Source organism: Lampris incognitus, chromosome 3, assembly GCF_029633865.1.
Source record: "Lampris incognitus isolate fLamInc1 chromosome 3, fLamInc1.hap2, whole genome shotgun sequence".
Taxonomy (NCBI): Eukaryota; Metazoa; Chordata; class Actinopteri; order Lampriformes; family Lampridae; genus Lampris; species Lampris incognitus.
In genome coordinates this window covers 72,705,779-72,721,806 of record NC_079213.1, presented here as the reverse complement: position 1 = coordinate 72,721,806, position 16,028 = coordinate 72,705,779, and the positions used below count along the sequence as shown (strand labels likewise).

The 16,028-nt window shown below is 44.8% G+C and overlaps 1 protein-coding gene across 3 annotated transcripts in view; it reads right to left on the bottom strand.

The window, feature by feature from the left end:
- LOC130109547 (1-phosphatidylinositol 4,5-bisphosphate phosphodiesterase gamma-1-like) overlaps positions 1-16,028 on the bottom strand; it is a 49,645-nt gene that overhangs the window by 15,514 nt on the left and 18,103 nt on the right. For 2 of the 3 annotated variants that reach the window (XM_056276485.1, XM_056276487.1), the window contains exons 11-24: positions 11,396-11,481; positions 11,174-11,294; positions 9,017-9,185; positions 8,741-8,860; positions 8,522-8,629; positions 6,941-7,125; positions 4,320-4,520; positions 3,479-3,598; positions 2,778-2,961; positions 2,462-2,539; positions 1,999-2,102; positions 1,588-1,684; positions 1,433-1,499; positions 408-574 (exon numbers count right to left, since the gene is read on the bottom strand). In XM_056276485.1, coding sequence (XP_056132460.1) covers positions 408-574; positions 1,433-1,499; positions 1,588-1,684; positions 1,999-2,102; positions 2,462-2,539; positions 2,778-2,961; positions 3,479-3,598; positions 4,320-4,520; positions 6,941-7,125; positions 8,522-8,629; positions 8,741-8,860; positions 9,017-9,185; positions 11,174-11,294; positions 11,396-11,481 — 1,807 coding nt within the window. The remainder of the gene's footprint in view (positions 1-407; positions 575-1,432; positions 1,500-1,587; positions 1,685-1,998; positions 2,103-2,461; positions 2,540-2,777; positions 2,962-3,478; positions 3,599-4,319; positions 4,521-6,940; positions 7,126-8,521; positions 8,630-8,740; positions 8,861-9,016; positions 9,186-11,173; positions 11,295-11,395; positions 11,482-16,028) is intronic. The other variant, XM_056276486.1, reaches the window with a different exon arrangement.

Below are 16,028 nucleotides of genomic sequence, written 5' to 3'. Positions count from 1 at the left end.
CGATTTTGTCGACAACTTACAAATTTGTAAGTGTGATATTGGCCTATACAAATAAAATTGACTTGACATGACAAACACAGACTGACACACAGATAGACTCCTTCCATTTTAGTTAGATAATCAGACTTCACATTATTGCCAGGCCTTCTTATACTGTGTCTGCCTTTCTTTCTCTTGTTACATCTATTGCCTCATTTTCTATCCAACTGTGAGCCATGAGACTGTATAAAATCTGTATGTGTTACATGTATAATTGCCAGTAAATGATGTGACGATCCCTTCCAGAAATTCCATTGTGTCCATTAATATCTTTGTTTTATGTCTTTATAGCAGCCAACATGGACATTAACATATCAGCACCTAACACCCGGAACTTGCAGTTGTCTGTTGTGTAGTGTGGCACTGACCCGAGCATCAGCATTCTGTGTAGCTTCTCGGATCTTGCAGACCCAGCCCATCAGGTCCTCCATGCTGTCAGCTGCCACATATAGGGTCTGGACCGGGTGAGAGGACAGCTGCTGGGAGTGGACTATGAACACATGGGGCCTAGAGCTTTTCCCATCCTTTAGAACCACTGCGTGGAGAGAAGGATGGTTGAAGTGAGAAGGGGAGAAAGGACATAGAAAACAGAGACAGAGGGACGAAGAGAGAGACAGAAATGGCATGTTGTTCCTTTTTGACGGATTAGATGCATAAAGGCAGACAGTTTCTTCGATTCAGTCATATCAACCCTTTCAAAAAGCTCGACACTCATTGAGAATTTCTAACAGACAGCTTATCCCTGAAGGGACAACTCCATGTTGCTATTTGCTGACTTTGCATTTAAAGGGAAAAGTCATAGATTGGCAACCTTATCTGTGTCTATCTGCAAAAGCGATAGCACATGAAAAACCCCTGCAGTTGTTCCTGATCGTTTCTGCATCTCTGGAATGGCAGTAAAACCGAGTTGGTTTTTTTTTTGGCTGCCAAGTTGATGTGTTGTGATGTCATCTGGCCAGAAACACTACACCCTAGCAGGGTTTCTAATACTCTAATCTACTCTAAACAAGCTGTTAAAAAAAACAAAACCATAAATCCTCATTCTCTAAACTCAGCTATATTTCCCATGGTGGAAATGATGTCCCACAACGCTAGCGCAGAGGATTTTATGGACGACAATACAGAAACTTACGCACAAAGCAATCTGGTAGGCTGTGTGGCTAAGACTTTGTGAGCAGAACGCTGATTTCTCCATCAATGCAGTACAGAGTGGGGATTTTATTGCTTCAGTCGACTACATTACTCATCAGTGCTGATTGCACATACAAAAACCCATCAGTGTCATTTCTGTTTAACTACAGGCTGTCTTCATGTATCTGGTCCATTAGTGTAGCCCTTTGCTGTTTTTCATCTCCACCTCCCACAGAAACCAGATTTTGGTTTTGAGACTCACAAACATGGCAGGTGGGTACATCTATGAAGCCCTTGAGGAATGTGCCGAGAGGGCTGTTCTCTGTGGACTGAACCAAGACAAGGAGGAATATTGATGAGAAAATGAAAACAGATGATTTTACTAACATCACATTTCATGTGAGCGGTATAACTTACTACTTCATCTGGCTCTCTGGTGGGAGAGCTGGGCACCTCTTCCACGTAATTGGCAGGGAACCACAGCTGTTTTTTACCTCCATAGTCACCTCGCCACCTAGAGATTGACAAGGCAGGCACGAGTGAAAAACAGTACAGCATAATGGTGTCAAATCACAATCCAACCAAATACTACACCAGCTGATATCACCAATTGGTCATCCCCTGTCTTGTTAAAATTTTGTGTTGTGATTGGTAGGAGGGAAAATCTACATATTCTTGGCCCTCTATGGCACATGAGTGGGCATCACTGGTCGGGAGGAAGGATACTAGTTTGTGTAATGCACGTGCATTACACACACACACACACACACACACACACACACACACACACACACACACACACACACACACACACACACGCACACTTACCAGCCACCTTCCTGTTTGTCCACATTAAGAATGAGAGCCTGTTTGGGGAAGCACAGCTCATCTTCCCTCTGAGCACGATAGTCATACAGGGCCTTCACTGTGCACTGCAAACACAAAAAAAATGTTAAGGGTGACATACCCACAGATACATCTTCCACTGAAACTCTTGCTCTGAATAACCAGCCTGGGTACAACCACAACAGCTCTCATTTTACCAAAGTCAAGTCAATTTTATAGTCAAGTCAATAGCCCAGTATCACAAATTACAAATTGTAGGGATGAACTGAATTCAGATTAAACAGGTCAAATTTAAATTCAAACTGAAACTGCAATTTATTTACTCATCAAAATACAGGAGTTATACCTAAACCTAAAAAGAGTTGCGTTGATTAAACTTAAAGTGAACTGCGAGTCTAGCCACATCATGTGATTTGGAAGTATGTGTGTGAACAATTTCACTTACCCGCGCTGTGGGCATCTTATTAGCTTCGACATAGAAGTGAGGGGTGCGAACCTCATACAGTGCCCCATAGTCCAGCTCCTGAGGAAAAAAACCCATCTCCATTTATTCCGCTGTCATGACATACTTGCTTCTTTTAATGTGCCTTATTAAAGATGGGCTGAGTATGTAATCTATGCATTGAGAAAGTTGACTTTCAATAATGGGAGGCTCTCATCCAACTACAGCCTTTTGTTTTACCCCTCATCATGGGGAGGTTTTTCTGAAGCTCAGAGACCCAAGTTCAATGTAGGTGTGTGCTGAGCAGTGTCTGACTAACCGTGGTGCCCATGCGGTCCAGGGTATCCTCGTTGATGGGGTAACGGAGCCTCATCTTGCGGTAGAGAGGGTGTTTCTCATAGTAGCTGACCAGGTCCACCAGGCTCTCAAACTCTGCTGAGCTGCCCAGCATGAAAAGACGACCCTCCTGCTGGATACGGCAGTGCTTGATCTTACCCTCCGCCCTAAAGAGAAACAGAGCGAGATAGGAGGAGAAGGAAATACTTTCAGACACAACAGCTGACACAAAGAAAGTGCGAGACACAGAGCAGATGGACAGAGAAGAATGACATCATTCACCAAAAATTCAACTTCGATCCCGGGTCTATTACAAAATCCCACAAAGTTATTCCATCATTTCATATCTATAAAAGCCACAGGATCTAGTCCTTTTGCATAACAAGGACCTCAGTCATGTCTTATTCTTAAAAATTGGCCGAAGCATTTATCCATATTTGAGATTAAATCCATTTTGTTACCAATACTAAACTTTTGTACGGCATCACAGTGGTAGCTGTTACAGCAATGCCTTGCAAATGCTGTTTTGTGTTACATTTTGAGGTGATGAGTGTAAGTATTCAATAGATTTTCTAATGGTTGATATTTCATTTTGGAGCATAACTTCTCAAATATGAATGAATGGTGCACAAAGACTGAAACATAACTGCCATCCTTCTCCCTCATTGTGTTTGCATGCCTTACCTGAAGGAGATAGCGTAGGAGTTGAGTTCACTGCGTTTCCGCACCAGGAAAGCGCCATCTCTGGGCACTCGCATCAGCATGTGTTCAGCCTGGACACGGGACAGACTGGAATGGAACCACCTGGACAACAGGGAAACACTCCATTAATAATAATAATAATGGATTACATTTATGCAGTGCTTTATCTAGACACCCAAAGCACTCAAACACCACCAATGTGGAGCACCCACCTGGGTGATGCACGGCAGCCATTTTACACCCAGAACACTCACCACACATCATCTTGAGGTGGAGAGGGAGGAATCATTGAGCCAATTACACAGGGAGCCAGATTGGGAATTTTGCCAGGACACCGGGGAACCCCCTACGCTTTGGGATAAGTGCAATTGGGTTCTTTAATGACCACCCTGAGTCAGGCCCTCGGTTTACCATCTCATCCGAAGGATGGCATCTCCTACAGAACAGTGTCCTCGTCACTGCACTGTTTTTTTTAGGATCAGAGGGAAGACTGCCCCCTACTGGCTCACCAACAACACTTCCAGCTGCAACTCCGTTTTCCCAGGAGGTCTCCCATCCAAGTACTAACCAAGCCCATATCTGCTTAGCTTCCTTCATTTAGCAGAGCCAGGGTACATGTTGGTATGGCTGCCGGCAATACCGCAAACTTTATTTTCTCTCTCCCACTTGATTTATTATCTCACTCTCTTTCATTCATTCATTCATTCTTTTCTCTCCCACCTCCATACAAAACAATGTCACTCACATACATGCTGGAAAACAGTATCCCCCATACTAAATTTCCGCTATTGACTCTCCCATTCTCTCTCACACAGACACTCACTCTCTGCTCTCGTGTGCGTTGGGTTGTGGTACGGGGCTGCCTAGCCTCATCTCAAACTCGTTGCAGCGGAGAGGTGTCTCTCTGTAGTGGCAGATGAGGCAATAAAGGCTGTCAAACACCAGGTTGTCAGTGAGGTAGAAGCGAGTGGAGCCAGACTCTTGACGGGAGTGGATCCTGCAGTGCTGCACACGCCCAGAACGCCTGAATGGGTGTAGGATGGGGTGGGGGTGGTTGGGGGCACAAGTGTGAGTTAATGAGATAGATAGGAATGGGAGGGATCAAAGTTGTAGTATCATGGCATTACAATTTCGGTATGTAACAGACTGACTGAATGGGGGTTTATTTTTTTCTGTACCATTTGAATTTCTATCTTTGTGTGCGTGTGTGTGTGTGTGTGTGTGTGTGTGTGTGTGTGTGTGTATGTGTATGTGTGTGTGTGTGTGTGTGTTGGGGAAGGAGGGGGCAAACTATTTCAGCTGCAGAATTTAAATCTTTTAGATAGAGGTGTTTACCATCCTATAGGTTTTTGTGACTCTACAACTGAGGTACACCCAATAAAATAACCTCAATAATACTTTTTCTCATCTCCTTTTGTTCTCAATCCTTTTCTCATCTTTGATAAATGCGCCGAAATAGAATATTGGGGTGGGGGTGGGGGGGTGTTTGGGATCTAATCAGCTACTGCTGGATCATACCCAATGATAGCTGATCAGAAATGGGCTGATCAGCTACCACTGGGTATGCTCAATTAAGTACTGATGTTTAGTACTGTAATGTTGTTTAGTAATGTTTAGTAATGATGTTTAGTCACGTTTAGTACATTTAGTACTGATTTAGTTTCCGGTGTAGGAAGATGGCGGCGTGAACTCACATTTGCAGCAGCTTCACCCAGGACCGACTATGCAGTTGGTCTTTGTCCATGTCAATGTCTGCGTCTAAGTTTGTGTCATTGTGTAAAGTTTTTATTTTGATCTTCGATTTTTTTTTTGTTGTTTATCTTAATGGCTGGTGTTGGATGGGCTGAGAGAGCTTGGTCTGCTGCGTCCGTCGGGCCCAGGGAACACGGCCCTGCCTGGAGCTGCGCCCAAACTGCAAGCACCGAGGGCGGTCTGACAGGACCCAGAAGCGGGGCAGGCTAAGCTAACTGCTAGCCCATGCAGACCGGCAGTTCCAACAGTCATGCTGGCTGGTTTTCGTCTCTGGACAGTGGACTTTTTGGATTGAGTTACACTGAATGTACTGTGTTGTTAACTCTTTGTGTTTTTGTTTGGGTTTTTTTTTTCCTTTGCTCTCTCTGTTTTTGCATGTTTTTTGGTGGTGTCATTTTTGGAAATTTTGGATATGTGTTTTTATCTTTTGTGTTGCACTGCTGTGGGTTGGATAAAATGAAATTTAGTTTCTTTTGTGTACGCAAGTACATGATAGAAATGACAATAAATTGTTCCTGATTCCTGATGTGATGCTGCATTGTATGCAGCAGCAAGGGCAGGGGAAACAGCTTAATTGGAATCCCGGTCACGTGTATTATGCTGAATCCCTATCAGCTAAAGATAAAGCAATGACTGACACTGCGGCAGAAGCTGTGGTAACATAAATTGTCTAATACAATAACTTTCCCATTTGGATTCAGCCATGCCAAGGCATGTAAAGGATGTGTTTTGTTTGCTGCACTGTTGGTACACATGGTGCTTTGATTATGTGCGCACAAAGCGTCGATTTAGATAGACACAAGCAGTATGTGCCACATCTTGTGCCAAACTTAAATGCACTGCAAAAATGTGATTTTAAATCTGAGGGGGAAAAAAATTAGTGTATTCAAGAAAGAAAATCCCCAAAACAAGCAACATAATCTGTCAGTGCAGTAAGATATTTCAATAAGGTGTTCTTCAAACAAGATAAATATTCTTAAATTGTGATCAATAATTTACAATTCTTGAGACAAGATAAGATATTTCAGTGTGTTTTTAAGAGTGTCTGACGTTTTCAGATATACCATTTTTGCAGTGCATCTGGCATTATCCGGCAATGTACCAGTCAGGTTTTTGAGCAAACCCACTCATTTTTTTTAATTTTTTTTTTTGGCTGTGACAAGTCTGTGAACAAGTCTTCGACATGAGAGGGCTGCAGGCCTATGGCAGTGTTTAACCAGCAGGGATGCAGTGATGACAGATTTATTACAGGAAATGTGGGTTTAATCCCATTTGCACAGGAATGTTGAGGTTTCATCTAGCACTGATGTCTTTCAGTAAAACAAAGCCCTATTTTTCAGTTTTTCACCCAAAAAAATAATTTAAGTGTGCAGTTACTTTGTAATTCTTGAATTTAAATCCGCTTGTAATTATTCCCACAACTCTTATATTCTTTTCCGCTAACCTCCCATTAATACCCAGCATCTCTGACTCTGCTTTGGATTCTTCTGTTCCAGCCTCCTTATAATTCTTCTCTACCAGCCCCATAATTATTCTCTACTCCTCCCCTGCTCTCTGTCTGCTTTGCTCTCAATTCCTCTCTACTTTTCTCTTCATTCTTGTGCCTCACTCCTCTCCCTTTGTTCCTATTCTCAGTTGCTGTGACAGAGGTTAATAAAAGAGAGATATCTGAGATTGAATCCTGTGACTGACCAGAACGAGAGGGTGTAGTCTCCGACAAATGTCTCACTCTCACGGACCAGGAAGGTGCCGTCTTTAGCCCCGCCCTCACAGTACTCTTGTAAGAGCTTCTCAGCCACCTGTCGTCCATCGCGACCCCCGCCCAGCTTGCCATGGAACCAGCGCTCAGCACAATGCTGCTCATTGTTGTTACACTCCTGCAGGAAAGGGAACAAAGGGAGAAATGAGGGAGAGGAGGAAATAACCAGGACGAGGAGGACAGGAGGGGAGCCAAAAGAGAAAATAAGAAAAGGAAGAATGAGAAAATAAAAACCACTCCCTTAATAAATTTACTACTATTACTGCTACTTTCAGCTGCTCCCATTAGGAGTCGCCAAAGTGGATCATCCATTTCCATCTCTTCCTGTCGTCTCCATCTTCCTCTGTCACGCCAGCCACTTGCACGTCCTCCCTCACCCCATACATAAACCTCTTCTTTGGTCTTCCTCTTTTCCTCTTCCCTGGCAGCTCCATATTCAGCATCCTTCTCCCAGTATACCCAGCATCTCTCCTCCACACATGTCCAAGCCATCTCAGTCTTTCCTCTCTTACTTTGTCTCCACACCGTCAAACCTGAGCCGTCCCTCTAATATACTCATTCCTAATCCTGTCCTTCTTTGTCAATCCCAGTGAAAATCTTAGCATCTTCAGCTCTGCTACCTCCAGCTCCACCTCCTGTCTGTCCGTCAGCGCCACCGTCTCCAAACCATACAACATAGCTGATCTCACTACCATCTTGTAAACCTTCCCTTTAACTCTTGCTGGTACCCTTCTGTCGCAAATCACTCCTGACACTCTTCTCCACCCACTCCACCCTGCCTGCACGCTCTTCTTCTTCACCTCTCTTCTGCACCCCCCCTTACTTTGAACATTTGACTCCAAGTATTTAAATTTATATGTCTTCATCATCTCTACTCCTTACATCCTCACATTCCACTGTCCTCCCTCTTATTCACACATATGTATTTTGTCTTGCTCCTACTGACTTTCATGCCTCTTCTCTCCAGTGCATACCTTCACCATTCCAGGCTCTCCTCAACCTGCACCCTACTCTCGCTACAGATCACAATGTCATCCGCGAACATCATAGTCCATGGAGACTCCTGCCTGATTTCATCTATCAACCTGTCCATCACCATTGCAAACAAGAAAGGGCTCAGAGCCGATCCTTGATGTAATCCCACCTCCACCTTGAACCCATCTGTCTTTCCAACTGCACACCTCACCACTGTCACACTGCCCTCATACATATCCTGCACCACTCCTACATACTTCTCTGCCACTCCCGACTTCCTCATATAATGCCACACACCTCCTCTCTCAGCACCCTGTCATATGCTTTCTCTAAACAGAAAACCACTCCCTTGATAAATAAACTATCTAAATACATTGGTGATTACCTCTGTTGCAATTAAGGACGTGACACTTGACTAAACTGTTGGAGATCTCATCTTTTACATCATTAGTCCCAACATCTGTATCAACATCACTACATCATCCAAAACTCATAATCCTCATCAACACAATTACAAATGTAATCAACGGCATAACTACCTCTTTTCCTTCTTCCTCCTCCTCTTCCTTTGCTGTCTGGTAGTGTGATGTCTCCTCCGAGTAGTAGATCTTATTACTGGTCAAGACAAAGTAGTGGGGAGTCCATGTCTGTCTCACACCCACACAAACACACAGAATAATACAAGATAAATATATAACACATACTTTGTTATTGTTATCATACCACACCACACACATGAAAACACCATTTACACTCACATGGTCAATGGGGTCCTCCAGGTAAAGGATGCCGTTCCTTAAGGAGTTGCTGATGTCATTTTCAGAATAGCTGGCTGAGGACACCTCCTCATACAGGGTACCCTCTACCAGTTTCTTGTGCTGTAAAACATTAAGAAAACTTCAGCAAGTTTGTTTGTGAGCACAGTGAAATTTGAATGAGACTGTGTCTATGTTTCTGTATGCATCGTTCTGTGGGTGTGTGTGGGTGTGTGTGTGTGTCTGTGTGTGTCTGTGTGTGTGTAAGCAAGCGCAAACCTTGATGAGGATCTTCCTGCGGAGTTGGTATGGTGAAGGCAGCTCCTCTGCGTTGGTGTCAACTGGTTTGGTCAGCAGCAGATCTCCAAACACCTTCTTAAAGTGGGTGGCCATGTTTCTCTGTTGAACCACACTACAGTGGTCCTCTATGGACAGGATCACAGGGTACCTAAACACACAAAACTACATGTTTGTGTGTTCTTGAACCACTAATGCTTGTAAGGAATTCCCTTTTTTTACTTACTCTCTCCGTTAGAAGATCAGCTTGAAAACACAATTGGCCTAAGAAACCATCCATCCATTATCCATTATCCATTATCTGAATCGCTTATCCTGCTCTCAGGGTCGCAGGGATGCTGGAGCCTATTCCAGCAGTCATTGAGCGGCAGGCGGGGACACACCCTGGACAGGCTGCCAAGCCATCACAGGGCCGACACCCACACACACATATTCATACTTAGGGATAATTTAGTGTAACCGATTCACCTGCCTTACATGTCTTTGGACTGTGGGAGGAAACCGGAGCACCCGGAGGAAACCCACGCAAACATGGGGAGAACATGCTAACTCCACACAGAGGACGACCCACCAAGGTTGGACTACCCTGAGTCTCAAACCCAGGACCTTCTTGCTGTGAGGTGACCGTGCTAACCACTGCGCCACCGCTATATAAATGTAATTATTATTAAAGCAATATTTTAGTGGTTTTAGGGAATGTACTGGTGCAGCAACAAGTCTCTTGGTAGCATCCATAGTTTCCACATCAGGACTTCCCAACTCAGGAAATGGGACCATCAGAGGGGCTCGTGAATGCACTATAGTGTTAACCACAGAAATATTGAGACAATGCACTTAAAATAACTGTCCCGACGATCAGAACTGGCTGTCTTTTACAGAAGCAATTTAACTAACTAATCGATTACCTAGACCTTCACAGCTGAAAAAAATCATACTTAAATTAGACTTTTTAAAGAATGTACTAAGTATACTTACATGTTCTTTGTACTGTTTTTTTTGCCTTCAAGTATGCTTAAGTGTACTCAACTACTCCTTGAGTACAACTTCAGTTGTTAATGACATCTATTTCGAAGTACACTTTTTAAAAGTACATTTTAAGAATACTTTAAATTAAGCACACAAAGTAAAAGTATACTTGCACTAACTTTAGTATCCATATATTATATTTCTAATACACTAAAGTATACGAATTTTTGACCTGGTTGAGCTAGTTAGCACATCTAACTGAACTGACGCCAACATTAATCAATATATCAATGCCTTGGCGTTGGTTATAGCTGAGTAAAACCATTCTCACAACTTCAAAGAAAGTTGAATCAGTTCATCTGGACACAACACTGTGTCCAGATGAACTGATTCAACTTTCCTTTGATTTTCTTACCTGAATTACTGAGCATGCATAAAGACATTCTCACAAATTGAGCCAACCGATCTTTCTCAGAGATAGGGTTGCACCTCCCTCTTATTAAGAGGGATTTTTAAAAAAGGTGGGCCGGTCCAAAAAGTGGACAGTCCTAAACTAGCTTTGCAGACAAGTTAATTGAGACAGAATCAGAATATATTTTTAAACAATAACTGGCAAAACAAAAGCATTAATCTTAAAATGAAGATTAATTTCCATAAAAACAGACAATACACAGCTCACAGCATGCTGTAAATCGTGTGACGTGTTGATGTACAATAAAGCTGTCTCGATGGTTACGGTTATAAATCTGCTGTATTATGTCTCAACTACATAGCCTTCTTAAACAGTAGAGTATAGTAAAATGGTACAACAGTACATTACAACAGAGTACAGCACCTCTGAAGCTATCAAGGATTAAGTGTCTTGCTCAATGGCACTTCATCAGGGCTGGTTAGACCATGCCCTCCAAGAAAGGCACATTCTCTCTGACCACCAGGCTATCCTTACAGCCTATACTGGATAAAAACATAAGTAAAATCCCTGACAGAGAAAGCATTATACAGTAAATATCTGATTAGAATCTGGTGTTAGAGTTGAAATTGAGGGTGATGTTATGGTTAGGGTTAAGGTTAAGGTTAAGGTTAAGGTTATATATTCAGTAGCAGCAGCTTCATTTAGCATCAGAGGTTGGGCAATCCAAGGATGTTACTAGAAAACCCTTACAAGCCACTTACTCAGATGTGACAAAAGCATGTTCTTTGATAGTGTGTAGCACATCCAGGAATTTGATCTTTGAGGTCAAAGTGTGGCCATGGTAGATGATTGGAAGGTCATCGGGTCCATCCCAGCAGTCCACTAGGATTACAGAACACAAGGTTTAAAAAAAAAGCCACAGCTGAGTTTGTTTTTGTGTTTTTTTGCACGTTCAAATCCACTTGAATGTTGGAGACTCTTACGTTCAATGCAACGACAGCCCATCCTCAGACAGCGGGCATAGGCTTCCAGAGAGGACTCACTGGAAAACTGGTCACCAGTCAGATATCTGGAAGAAAGACCATAGGTGTAATGAATGAAAGGTCACGTGTTTAACTTGACCCACTCACGGATGTACGTGCAGTGCGTGTGACGTATACAGGAAGTGAGAAGCGCATGTTATGAGTGTTGTATGTCGGATGAACGCTAGTAAAAGCTACACAGTTAAGAACCTACGAAGTCGGCTCGTTCTTGAATTATTCTTATGTCAGTAAGACAAGGCGTCTACGGACATTACATGGTGTCAGAATAGTCTGTGTATCGGAACACGAGTGGTCATGCCGAAGTTTAATCCGCCGAGTGAATTCAAGTTTGACTGCCCCGTTGAATGGCGGGAGTGGAAACAACGGTTTTCGCGCTTCAGGCTCGCGACAAAGCTGGATAAAGACGACGGGGAGATTCAAGTGAGTTCGCTGATTTATGCAATGGGCAGCGAGGCTGAAAAGATATTCAGCTCGTTTGACTTCGCGGCGGAGGGTGATAAAGTGGACTATGATATCGTACTGAAAAGGTTCGACGACTACTTTATTCCCCGCCGTAACATCATACATGAGAGGGCGTGCTTCTATCAACGTAGCCAGCAGCCAGGAGAGACAGCGGAGATGTACATCCGGACATTGTATGAGCTGTCTGAACACTGTGAGTTTGGGGACAAGAGGGATGAACATATCAGAGATCGTCTGGTAGTGGGCACAAAAGATAAGGTGCTCTCCCGTCAGTTCCAGCTCACAGCGGACCTTACTCTGGTGAAAGTCATTGAACAAGTGCGCCAGGCGGAGGCAATAACAAAGCAGCTCAGCCTCCAAGCTAACCAACCAGAGGCCCAGCTGGCTAACGTCAATGTTGTCCGACGGCGGGACGGACGCCAAAACAAAAAGGGCGGACAGCGTCATGGTGGCAGCAGTCCGGCAACCAACAAAGTAGAGGAATGCGGGAGGTGCGGCAAGACGCAGCACACCGATGAGCGGAAGTGTCCTGCAACGAAGAGTAAGTGCAACAAGTGTCATAAAAAGGGACATTGGGAGCGTGTATGTCACTCTAAAGCGGTGAGAGAAGTCACTGAAGAGGTTAAACAGCTGTACTTTCTGGGAGAAGTTGGCAAAGAGAGCAGTCAGGAAGATTGGACTGTTAGTTTAACAATAAGTGATGTACCAATAACCTTTAAAATTGACACGGGGGCTGACGCTACTGTTATCAACCAAGGGACATTTAAAAAGCTGAAGCCAAACATAAAACTGGGACCTCCTGACACATGCTTCATAAGCCCAGGTGGAAACATCAGCTGCATAGGACAGTTTCAAGCCACAACCAACTACAAGGAGAAACAATACTCCTTTCCAGTGTATGTGATCAAGGGGAGAGGCAGCTGTCTGCTGAGTCGTCCAGAGGCAGTGGAGATGGGTCTAGTGAAGCGGATGAATGAGGTCAGTGGAGTTTTCGGTTCAAGTGGACTGCTGAAAACAGACCCAGTGAAAATAGCTCTGGTGGAGGGTGCCCAGCCATACGCGGTGCATACAGCCAGACGGATACCGCTGCCACTTGTACCACTGGTTAAGAAAGAACTGCAGCGCATGGAAAATGAGGGCATTATTGAAAAAGTGACGCAGCCCATAGAATGGTGCGCCGCTATGGTGCCGGTGCTGAAACCGAACAAGAAAGAGGTTCGCTGCTGCGCTGACCTCAGGAGGCTGAATCGAGCGGTGAAACGTGAGAAATACGTGCTGCCCACTATGGAGGAAATAATGCCAAGGCTCGCAGGGTCAAAGTTCTTCACAACGTTGGATGCAGCAAGTGGGTTTTACCAGATCCCCTTGCATGAAGACAGCAGGGGGCTCACCACTTTCATCACCCCATTTGGGAGGTATGCTTTCTGCCGCCTTCCATTTGGTATAACGAGTGCTCCAGAGATTTTCTAGAGAAAGATGGCGGAAACTCTGACCGGGCTAGAGGGCACAGAGGTGTACATGGATGACATCCTTATACATGGAGAGACTGAGGAAATCCATGACCGGCGCCTAGCAGAAGCGCTGGGGGTCATTGAAACAGCAGGTCTCAAACTGAACCAAGCGAAATGCAAGTTCAAACAGAAACAAGTCCGCTTCCTTGGTCATATCATCAACGAGGCAGGCATCAGACCTGACCCGGACAAAGTGGCCGGAATAGAGAACTTTCCTCAGCCCCAGAACGTGACGGAACTCAAGAGGTTCCTCGGGATGGTGAACTATTTGGCAAAATACGTCCCAGAGCTGTCCACTGTAGGTCAGCCGCTTTATGGACTGCTTAAAGCAACGACAGATTGGCTGTGGGGACCTGCACAGAACACAGCATTCCAAGACCTTAAAGCAGCACTCGCCACCGCCCCGGTACTCACCTTTTATGACGTCACTAAGGCTACGGTGGTGTCAGCAGATGCCAGCAGCTACGGGCTGGGAGGCGTTCTGCTCCAGCAGCACGGGGAACACTGGAAGCCCGTGGCCTACTGCTCCCGACGGCTGAGTGACGCAGAGACAAGGTACGCACAGATCGAGAAAGAGTGCTTAGCCAGCGTCTGGGCATGTGAAAGGTTCGAGAAGTACTTGTTTGGGCTTGACAATTTCAGACTTGTCACCGATCATAAACCACTAGTGCCTCTCATGAACAGCAAAGACTTGGATAATGTGCCCATTAGGTGCCAGAGACTGTTAATGAGGCTGATGCGTTTCAATGCAGTGGCTGAATACGCACCAGGCAAAACTTTAGCTGTGGCTGACGCACTCTCCAGAGGCCCAGAGCAGCGCTACGGAGATGGTGCTTCTCATGATGATGTTGCAGCGCACATTGATGCCATCGTGTGCCAGGTGTCTGCCACACCTCAAAGGATGCAGGAGATAAAACAGAGCACGGATTGGGATCTGCAGCTCCAGACAGTGTTGGGCTTCATCAGACACGGCTGGCCTGAGTATGTCGATAAAGTGCCGTAGACAGTCAGAGACTTTTATCAGGTGAGAGGGGAGTTATCTGAGGTAGATGGTTTAGTCATCAGAGGCAGTCGTATCGTCATTCCCACAGAGATGAGGGAGGTGATCTTAGACAGAATACACGACGGGCACCAGGGGATAGTTAAGTGCAGAGAGAGAGCTAGCCAGTCAGTGTGGTGGCCCAAAATGACAGAGCACATTACAACAAAGATACAGCAATGTCAATTCTGCAGAGAACACAAGAACACACAGAGAAAAGAGCCTTTAATGTCAAGTGAGCTCCCATCCAGACCATGGCAGAAAGTTGGCATAGACCTGTGTGAGTACAAAAAGCAAAACTACTTGATAGTGTCTGACTATTATTCCAGGTTTTTGGAGATCCTAAATCTACCAACAACTACTAGCAGTCAGGTTGTAGCTAGGCTGAAGGCTACATTTGCACGTTTTGGTATCCCTGAAATTGTAGTTAGTGATAATGGGCCACAGCTAGTTTCAGAAGAGATGAGGAGGTTCAGTGAGGATTATGATTTCATCCATGTGACTTCAAGCCCACACTACCCCCAGAGTAATGGACAGGCAGAGAGGGCTGTTCAGGTAGCCAAAAGCATATTAAGGCAGGAAGACCCTCTCCTCGCCCTGTTGACATACAGAGCTACACCCTCTTCTTCCACTGGAGCCAGTCCAGCGGAATTGCTCATGGGTAGGAGACTCAGAACCACCTTACCCACATTGCAGCATAACCTGAAACCGGCCTGGCCTAAAGAGGAACTGATCAAAACCGCTGACGCCGCAGCCAAATCGAGGCAGGCTTTCTACTACAACCGCAGGAACGGCGTGCGGACACTGCGCCCACTGAACTCGGGTGACGCAGTACTCACCAAACTTGATGGACAGAAAACATGGACAATGCCAGCAGTTGTTCACAGTCAGAGCTCCACTCCCAGATCCTACATAGTGGAGACAGCTCAAGGTGAACATTACAGAAGGAACAGGCGCCACCTGTTGGCCACACCTAAAACACTCACCTTTGTCAGCAGGGATCCTGACCATGTCACTCCAGGGGAGAGTGGAAACACGGATGAGTCCCGAGCAGCAGAAATGCCAACTTCCACACCATATGTTACTCGCTCTGGCAGGGTGAGCAAGCCTGCAATCCGGCTGGATTTGTGAGGCGTATGGACTTGTGTACTGTGGGGGATTTTTTATTTTTTTTGTGAAAAGGGGGGTGATATACAGGTTAGAAAATCATCTTAGAGGGGGAGATGTAATGAATGAAAGGTCACGTGTTTAACTTGACCCACTCACGGATGTACGTGCAGTGCGTGTGACGTATACAGGAAGTGAGAAGCGCATGTTATGAAGGTTGTATGTCGGATGAACGCTAGTAAAAGCTACACAGTTAAGAACCTACGAAGTCGGCTCGTTCTTGAATTATTCTTATGTCAGTAAGACAAGGCGTCTACGGACATTACAATAGGAGAAAGTTCAGGTTCAATTGAGCACTGATACTAAACTATATAGTAATATGGTGAACAGATGTAGTGAAGAAGAGAGAGATGGAGAGGAAAAATAGAAAGAGCATTTGAACTAAAGTATAAAA